The following is a 10,185-nucleotide window of genomic DNA, read 5'->3' as shown; positions in this document are numbered from 1 at the left end:
TCCCATAGCATATCCAATTTATTTATTTTCATACAAATACATTTTAAACAAAGGAAAATACAATGATTTATAAATCATGTGAAATGCAGCATTGCAAAACTACTGTATGCAGCTGAAACAATTAGCCTGAACATATCATCACTTATTTCTTAATCCACATTGCAAGTACTCAAACTAAAATAGAACCAGAAGGATTATTATGTTCTCATATTATCATAAAGCAATCCTACTGCGGTAACACTTTACAATATGGATACATTAATTAATGGTTAGTTAATGTTTAATATTGCTTAATACGCATGAACTAACCCTTAGTTAATGCTTATTAAGGGTTAGTTAACCCTAACCATTGACCAACACTAACCATGAACTAACATGAACACCACCAGTAAATGATTACTAGACACATTAGTTAACTGTTAATTAACGATTAGTTAATTATTAGTAAGCATTAACTAGCCCCTAATTAATGTACCCTTATTTTAAAGTGTTACCCCTACAGCAGTGTCAATTTGAAAAGGTGAAGTGCTGTAAGGATTTCTCTGCTGCTCCACTCTGCTGTCTCCACTCTAATGCAGGGTGGCCTGAGAAGAGTTGCTTTCAAACTCACACTTCACTCCGCTGATGCTGTCCACGCTTGGCTGGCTGTTGACCTGCTGATGGGTGTGAGAGAACGGGAAGGTTTCGGAGCGGGCCATCCGCCCTCTACCCCGCTCGGAGCTGGACGAACAGTCTATCACCATCCGCATGAACTCTGGGGCGGTGAAGCGACGCAGCAGCCTGGTCCCCAGCCCCGATAGCCCCGCGGCGCGGGCGGGAATCTTCCCTGACTCCATCTCCCCTCTGGCCAAGAGCAGCTTGTTGTGTCTGCCGCCTGCTGGGATGCTCCCCCTCTTCTGCTGCGCTCTCCTGCCTGATGGAGCCGTGTCATTAGTCTCATCTTGCTGCCATTTGGCATTCTCCTCAGGTGCTCTCGCAGGCTGGCTCTTGCCGTTTAAAAGTGGCTTTGGCACGGTGACAGTTTTGTCAGCATCGTTTGTCAGGCCCCGGGTGTTCCCTTGACATTCTATCTTGTCTATCAGGGATCTCTCCTCCTGTAGTGAGGCTCGCTTTAATTTGCTGGCTGACAGGCTCATGTCACGCACGTCGCCCTGATAGGACTGCTTTCTGCTGCTCTGGAGGTCCAGGTTAAATGACTTTGCCTTTCCCCAGAGAGGAAAACCTTCGTCTGTTTTCTGTTGAAGTCCAATTTCTCGGCTGACATCTTTCTGGCTCGGCTCAGGCAGGGCGTTCAGTGTTTTAGGCCCCCTCAGCTCTCTTAGCTGGCAGTTTTGGAGTTGTTTGGCAGAGAAGAGAACACTCTGATCCCCCTCGGTCTGGCTTCTCTTTAGTTGAGGGGGAAGAGCCCAGTGGTGACGTTGGGGTTGGTTGCTGTCCTCTGGAGACTGGCTCCTGGGACATCTGAAACGGTTCCACAGTCCGCTGCTGTCCCCCACCTTCAGCTGTCTCTGAAACACCCCGGGCAGCTGGTCATCGTTCTTGCTATTGAACTGCTTGGAGAATCTCTCCAGAACATTCCTGGGGAGCCTGTTCGGTAGCCGGCACTCTCCTTCTACCGAGGTCCCTGCATCAACAAGTGGATAATCTGTGCCAACACCCCTCCTGCAAGGGAAGTTCAGAATCTGAACACACTGGTTGTGCCCAAAGAAGTTGGCCACCTGGATGGCCGAGTGGCCAGCGTTATTGGTTCTGTCCAGCCTGAGCCCCAGTCTTTTGAAAGCCCGGACCAGGAAGTCCAAAACCTGGCTGTGTCCAGAAAAGGCAGCGTACATCAAAGAACTGTTCCCCCAGGCGTCAGAGACATCTGGGTCAGCGTTGAACTGCACAAGAAGCTTGACCACCTCCAGGTGGCCCATCTCGCAGGCGTGGCTCAGGGCCGTGCGCCTGTCCTCATCCTGGCAGTTGACATCGGCCCCTTTCTCCAGCAGCAGCCGGCTGAACTTGACTCTCGCCCCGGGGTCCTGCAGGCACACGGCAAACATCAAGGGCGTGCGGCCGTTTTCTGTCTTTGAGTTGATGATACGTCCATCCAGGGCGTCCAGGATGAAGCGCGCCAAGTGAACTTTGCCACCATGCATGGCATCCAGGAAGGTCTTGGTGCCAGAGCCCTGGCGTAAATCTTTTGGCCGCATCATGCTTAAACAGCTACTTCTGGAGCCTTCAAGCGTGCCGAGAAAGATGGAGATAGATTGGGAGAGAAAGCGTGCAGCGAGTTCCCCGGACCTCTCTGTGTTGACAGTGAGTGCATTTAGCTCAGAGTAAGTCTCAGTGAGGAGCTGCCGGTGTTTTTATACCTCCCTCTCCACATGCCCTCCCCACGTTGCCTAGGAAACAACCATCTGAGGACCAGTAAGCAGCAGCAGCAGCATCCATTCAGCCCAAGCACTCTGCCTGGAGAGAAATATGCTATTATAACGGAATAACTGCTCAAGGTTGCAGCGCACGCACACACACACACACACACACACACACACACACACACACACACACACACACACATATATATATATATATATATATATATATATATATATATATACCGGTATATATACTTTGACTGATATAAACATAATTAACAAATCCTTGGTGCTGAAAGAATGGTCAAATACAGAAAACAACATGAAAGAAAATTCAATATTTTCTGAAATCTATAAATAATTCAGTATGTCAAATCAAATCCCATTCATATTCAAGACTGTATTGTTATCTCTATTATTACCAAAGTTTTGAGGGAAGATTGGAGTCAGGCTTTGAGAAGTCTTTCCAAAGGCTGTGTAACAAAAGGGAGGGGAACGTTTTGCATGCTTTCTCCTCAGTATACCATTTAAATGCAGCATACTGTACAGTACACTCTCCAGCTGGTGTATCATGTTATATTTGCTCCATCATCAAATCATCCTCATCATCTCACCTGAAACAGTACACCGCTGTACCCTATTGTTGCTCTGCCTAGTTCCAAACAATCCAGTCATCTCAATGACTTGGATTAATTTGATCACTCTGATTTAGGGATGAGACCTTGTATGAGGTTCATCAGCATGTTTATCTGCTTTATTAATAGGCCTACTATATATACATTCTAATGTAACATGTGACTTTGAACTGGTTCTCTAAATATAACTACACAGTACACACATAAACAATCATAATTCTGATGATAGTTTTAGTTTTAGTAGCACATTCTGATTCTGTGCATTGCTTTGCCAACTTGCACAATGTAAGCACAGGGATGGTTTTGTTTTGTCACTGCATTTACTATACTCATTCATTCATTCATTCATTCATTCATTTGTACATTGTTCATTAAGGCATCATTGTGTTAGAGGAAGTGTGGGATGATTGGGGGGGTCACACAAATATTAAATACGTTGGCAAAATATAGGAAATTGTCAAATTATTCAATTCAATTCAATTGATTTCATTTCAAAAGACTGTATTTATTCCTGAGGGGTAATTCTGAAGGGCTTATGGAAATTGATGTAAATAGCCTGGTAAATGGTAAATGGCCTGCATTTATATAGCGCTTTTATCCAAAGCACTTTACAGTCAATAGGTACATTCACCCATGATGTCCTCTTACACTTATTATTTGTGTTAGGAGGAATACCTAAAGATGCGTACAATAATAACCAAATATTAGTATACTCTTCTTGAATACCGACTTTACAGTAACTCAATGCACACACAGCAAGAAACAAGACACACATTGCGTATGACTGGCAGCGCAACTTGAAGGCAGACTTTTACAGAGAGATGGATTCCAATCGCATTAGACTTGAGTGTGTGGATGTCTGACCTTGTAGGACAAGGATTTGAATGGATTGTGTGTGTGTGCAATGTGCATACAACTTTCACTTTTCACTCTTTTTTTTCTTTACTTCTCTCCCCTCCCCTCAACAGACTGTTGAGTGAGGCCTTATGTCAAGGATTATTTTGAATTATTGCAAGTTTTGATAATAATAATAAAAAATACATAGTCAAAGGCCATTTGACTATGTATTTAAGGCTGCACCAAGCTTTGTTACTTGCATCTCTTGTCAAGCCTCATGTAAGTGACAAGGACGTACAGCTTGCCTGTATCCTCTCCACAAGTCCTGGATTTAATTTGATTTTAATTGTTAATATAAATCTCAGCAGGACCAAAACCAGTCCAAATAGCGGAGGTGAGAGAAACATACTGTGCATTTCATCAGACCCTCAGCGGGGGCGGGGCCTATAGCGAGGGCCATTCACACCCAAACAGGGAAGAAATTCACGACAGTAGATGGCAGCTATTATCTCCATGTAAGAAATTTCCAAGGTCATACATATACTTGCAACATCTCAGCAAGCTTAAATTCTTATAATGCCAGAGCAACGCTATATATTTATCTTCACAATGCCATGGTGTGTATATGGTGTTACTATTTCCTTAGGATTTATGCTCTACCTTCCTACTGTATACCAATGGGAGCAGTAGGCTAACTCAAATCCAAACAATATCCAAATTAAGTATTAATAGAAGCTGGCTTGTGAGTTAAAGGGAAAATAAAGTACATAGGCCTAAATACAGTGTTTATGGTTCAAAAGCAAAACTGCAAATGCAGTCAATCTGGTTTGTAATATAGCCTGTTCTGTTTTCTTATGCTGGTTTGGGGTGGACCATTCAGAAGGCCCATTTAACTCCAAGTCTGAGTTTGAAGAAGTTCACAGCATCATTGGGGAGTAGATGAGGAGATGGGAGATGTGGGGAGTAGATGTGCTCCTTTTGTGGAGGAATCATACATGTTTAAGCAATACTGCTGCATCATAGTCCCCTGACTTCTCAAACTCACTGTGGTCGACAAGCATCTGAATCAACCAGAAATAAAAGTCTCAAGTTGATTTGAGGATTAACTTTGCTCTTAGTTGGATTTCCTTGGAACCAGTCTTGGTTGCTCTGTCAGGGAAGGGATTTCCTCAGACAGGTGATATATCTCTAGCTGTTGCCCACGGCCTCAACTCAGTTCACCTCTTGCACTAATTACCGCCATGCATGCTTTCCATACCAATGAGGCTGTGTTGGTGACGTCTCCCTGCCTCTGTCTCCTTCAATGGTAATAATTCCTTAATCAGGTTATTTGGATTCTGATCATTTTTGTTAAACATACAGAAGATAAGAAAGCTTCACCCAGAGGGCCAAAGCTGATTAGATCAATTTGTCCCACTGTACAGTACACTGATGGAATCATGAAGTCATCTCGGCACAATTATAGTCACAAACCAATGACTCCATAAAAGTCTGCACATCAGCAGAAGTAGGTAGGCATACAGTAGTACCACATGAGGGCTAAATACATAATAAAGAGGAGGCCATGCACCTCTAGGAGAAAACTGATCAAATGGAAGTAGAGCTTGGGAAAACTTGTGAGACTTCTTATCAGGTATTCCAGTGGAGTGCTTGGAGCCCTTGGCGGCTCTTTCAGACCATGGCTCATCCAGAAATAGAGTTGAGCAGCTTGGACTGCACCCTCACAGGATGTGATTGAGTTATTGTGTTGTTGTTGTCGCCAACACCACTGGCGACTACTGATAATTTGTGTGTGCTGACATTTTTGTGCACGCTTTTAGTGCCTTAAAGTAACCGTTTTGTATTAATAGACTCTAACCAGTTCAGAAATAGTTCCCATGGACAGGGTGCCTGGACATGCCTTTCTATCTATTTTTAGTAAAAGGCAAACAGAATAATAAAATGTAATGGTTGGATGGAGAACTTGTTTGCATTGCCCTGAATTTGTAGCATGCATGCTTGAATGAATCATCCATATAATTGCAGTGCATGCATTCATTGCTACAAAAGTGATTAAAGTATGAGCATCAAAACAGTCTCCAATTAGCTTTTCTCCAAATGCCCAACAGAAGTTGTGATTAATATCTGTATATGGCATACCACACCACCCATTCAAAAAGAGAACTGAATAGAAACGAATGAAATATAGATGAAATTCAGAATCTGAATTAGTTGGTACCATGAGGCTCGCTAATTGGGCAGATGTATGCAAAAAAGCAGAGATGTTATGGTAAATGCCTGATCTCCCATTCATTGCTGGGCCTGGCGCAAGCAGGAGCTACTTCCAATGCCTGATTAGAAATTAAGGCCCATCTAAAGTTAAGGTGTTATCTGCAGCCCTAAATGACTTGATTAGTCCTTGGGGGGAAATACACTTTCAGCATTACAAAATCAACAGCTCTCTCAAGGTACTTATGGAAACAAATCTCCCTGCTAAACTCCCTTAACTCCACTTAGCGGCCAACACCTGGGACTAAATTAGTTTAACATCAGAAGTTAGAAGCAGGAGACCATTTAAGATTAGATTCAACAAAGGCCCATTTATGTAACTGTCAATGCTTTCTAACTAGTAATAAGTATAGTCAAGTTAGTAGTAAGTCATGTATGCCCAGATCCTACATGGACTCCTTCATATTATCCCTGCTAATTGGAGCACACCTGAGAATGCCTATTTGGTTTGGTGTGTCGAGTCGACCAGCATGCACTGTGGAAAACAGGATGTAGCTGTCCGTCCGGTGACATTTATTTTCCATCAGGGCAAATCTCCTGTGAGGAAAAATAGTGGCAGCTGAGGCTGCAGAGTGAGGAGCACCGTAACCTAATCAAGCTATTATCTATATAACCTGATAAGATGCCACCTTCCCAGAATGTGTCAGCTTCATGATGGACCTCCTCTCAGTCTTCTTCCAAATGTTTCCGTCTTACATCCAAACATCAAATCACCGCAATACACACAGGTCATTTTGGCTTAGTTTTTTCCACTGTTACATAAACTAAGGTCAGTTTTTGTAATATGAGGAATGGGGGATAACAACTCCTACACGGACAAAAACACAAAAACACTTAGATTGATCCATCCATATTCAGTAAGAACAATCATGCGCGTCTCGCCCTCCCCTCTGTCCCTCCGATTAGCCTTTGATACAAGGACACAACAGCCTTGGGTTCAATGGAGATTTCACACGCCTGCCATTCTTGGAAGGAGGCAGCAGCTGGCTTGCTGTCACCATGTAACCATGGTGCATGTGTTTCATCATTCATAAAGCTGTATCCTGCCAAAGAAAGCAGATGTCACGTTCAACCGCAGAATCTCTTTAACTGAACTTTCCAACCTTGATCATAAAAAGTCATGCTGCCTATTCCGCGTTTATTATTTCCAAAGCATGAAAGTCTGCAAAAGACGATGTGCTTATGTGTCGCATTTCCCTGACAGAGCCGAGGCCAGACAGCGAGGCAGAGCTGGATGAGAGGGGACTATCACAGAGAGTTACAGGGTCTCAGCTGGATGAGAGGGGACTCTTGCAGAGAGTTAGGGTTTCATCTGGATGAGAGGGGACTATTACAGAGAGTTACAGGGTTTCAGCTGGATGAGAGGGGACTATTACAGAGAGTTACAGGGTTTCAGCTGGATGAGAGGGGACTATTACAGAGAGTTACAGGGTTTCAGCTGGATGAGAGGGGACTATTACAGAGAGTTACAGGGTTTCAGCTGGATGAGAGGGGACTATTACAGAGAGTTACAGGGGTTCAGCTGGATGAGAGGGGACTATTACAGAGAGTTACAGGGTTTCAGCTGGATGAGAGGGGACTATTACAGAGAGTTACAGGGTCTCATCTGGATGAGAGGAGACTATCACAGAGAGTTACAGGGTCTCAGCTGGACGAGAGGGGACTATCACAGAGAGTTACAGGGTTTCAGCTGGACGGGAGGGGACTATCACAGTGATTCACAGAGAGTTACAGGGTTTCAGCTGGATGAGAGGGGACTATCACAGAGAGTTACAGGGTTTCAGCTGGACGAGAGGGGACTATTGCAGAGAGTTACAGGGTTTCATCTGGATGAGAGAGGACTATCACAGAGAGTTACAGGGTCTCAGCTGGACGAGAGGGGACTCTTGCAGATAGTTACAGGGTTTCATCTGGATGAGAGGGGACTATCACAGAGAGTTACAGGGTTTCAGCTGGACGAGAGCGGACTATTACAGAGAGTTACAGGGTTTCAGCTGGACGAGAGGGGACTATTGCAGAGAGTTACAGGGTTTCATCTGGATGAGAGGGGACTATCACAGAGAGTTACAGGGTTTCAGCTGGACGAGAGGGGACTATTGCAGAGAGTTACAGGGTATCAGCTGGATGAGAGGGGACTATTACAGAGAGTTACAGGGTTTCATCTGGATGAGAGGAAACTATCACAGAGAGTTACAGGGTTTCAGCTGGACGAGAGGGGACTATCACAGAGAGTTACAGGGTTGCAGCTGGATGAGAGGGGACTATCACAGAGAGTTACAGGGTTGCAGCGGGACGAGAGGGGACTATTACAGAGAGTTACAGGGTTTCAGCTGGACGAGAGGGGACTATTACAGAGAGTTACAGGGTTTCAGCTGGATGAGAGGGGACTATCGCAGAGAGTTACAGGGTTTCAGCTGGATGAGAGGGGACTATCGCAGAGAGTTACAGGGTTTCAGCTGGACGAGAGGGGACTATCACAGAGAGTTACAGGGTCTCAGCTGGATGAGAGGGGACTATCACAGAGAGTTACAGGGTTGCAGCTGGATGAGAGGGGACTATCACAGAGAGTTACAGGGTTGCAGCGGGACGAGAGGGGACTATTACAGAGAGTTACAGGGTTGCAGCGGGACGAGAGGGGACTATTACAGAGAGTTACAGGGTTTCAGCTGGACGAGAGGGGACTATTACAGAGAGTTACAGGGTCTCAGCTGGATGAGAGGGGACTATTACAGAGAGTTACAGGGTTTCAGCTGGATGAGAGGGGACTATCGCAGAGAGTTACAGGGTTTCAGCTGGATGAGAGGGGACTATCGCAGAGAGTTACAGGGTTTCAGCTGGACGAGAGGGGACTATCACAGAGAGTTACAGGGTCTCAGCTGGATGAGAGGGGACTATCACAGAGAGTTACAGGGTTGCAGCTGGATGAGAGGGGACTATCACAGAGAGTTACAGGGTTGCAGCGGGACGAGAGGGGACTATTACAGAGAGTTACAGGGTTGCAGCGGGACGAGAGGGGACTATTACAGAGAGTTACAGGGTTTCAGCTGGACGAGAGGGGACTATTACAGAGAGTTACAGGGTCTCAGCTGGATGAGAGGGGACTATCACAGAGAGTTACAGGGTTGCAGCTGGATGAGAGGGGACTATCACAGAGAGTTACAGGGTTGCAGCTGGATGAGAGGGGACTATCACAGAGAGTTACAGGGTTGCAGCGGGACGAGAGGGGACTATTACAGAGAGTTACAGGGTTGAAGTGGGACGAGAGTGGACTATTACAGAGAGTTGCAGGGTTTCAGCTGGACGAGAGGGGACTATTACAGAGAGTTACAGGGTTTCAGCTGGATGAGAGGGGACTATCGCAGAGAGTTACAGGGTTTCAGCTGGACGAGAGGGGACTATTACAGAGAGTTACAGGGTTCCAGCTGGATGAGAGGGGACTATTACAGAGAGTTACAGGGTTTCAGCTCGATGAGAGGGGACTATTACAGAGAGTTACAGGGTTTCAGCTGGACGAGAGGGGACTATTACAGAGAGTTACAGGGTTTCAGCTGGACGAGAGGGGACTATTACAGAGAGTTACAGGGTTTCAGCTGGACGAGAGGGGACTATAACAGAGAGTTACAGGGTTTCAGCTGGATGAGAGGGGACTATCACAGAGAGTTACAGGGTTTCAGCTGGACGAGGGGGGACTATTACAGAGAGTTACAGGGTTTTAGCTGGATGAGAGGGGACTATCACAGAGTTACAGGGTTTCAGCTGGATGAGAGGGGACTATCACAGAGAGTTACAGGGTTTCAGCTGGACGAGGGGGGACTATTACAGAGAGTTACAGGGTTTCAGCTGGACGAGGGGGGACTATTACAGAGAGTTACAGGGTTTCAGCTGGACGAGAGGGGACTATTACAGAGAGTTACAGGGTTTCAGCTGGACGAGAGGGGACTATAACAGAGAGTTACAGGGTTTCAGCTGGATGAGAGGGGACTATCACAGAGAGTTACAGGGTTTCAGCTGGACGAGGGGGGACTATTACAGAGAGTTACAGGGTTTTAGCTGGATGAGAGGGGACTATCACAGAGTTACAGGGTTTC

The 10,185-nt window shown here is 45.5% G+C and overlaps 1 protein-coding gene across 1 annotated transcript; it reads right to left on the bottom strand.

The window, feature by feature from the left end:
• Nucleotides 1-569: 569 nt before the first annotated feature.
• ankrd63 (ankyrin repeat domain 63) lies at nt 570-2,195 on the bottom strand (the record flags this gene model as incomplete). Its single annotated transcript, XM_083632963.1, has 1 exon — nt 570-2,195. The coding sequence occupies one exon, from the start codon at nt 2,193-2,195 to the stop codon at nt 570-572; it is 1,626 nt and encodes a 541-aa protein (XP_083489089.1).
• Between the last annotated feature and the right edge of the window lie 7,990 nt (nt 2,196-10,185).

The sequence above is a fragment of the Poromitra crassiceps genome, assembly GCF_964638095.1.
Source record: "Poromitra crassiceps genome assembly, chromosome: 3".
Taxonomy (NCBI): domain Eukaryota; kingdom Metazoa; phylum Chordata; class Actinopteri; order Beryciformes; family Melamphaidae; genus Poromitra; species Poromitra crassiceps.
Note: the sequence above shows the minus strand (reverse complement) of the source record. Positions and strands in the feature narration are given on the sequence as shown.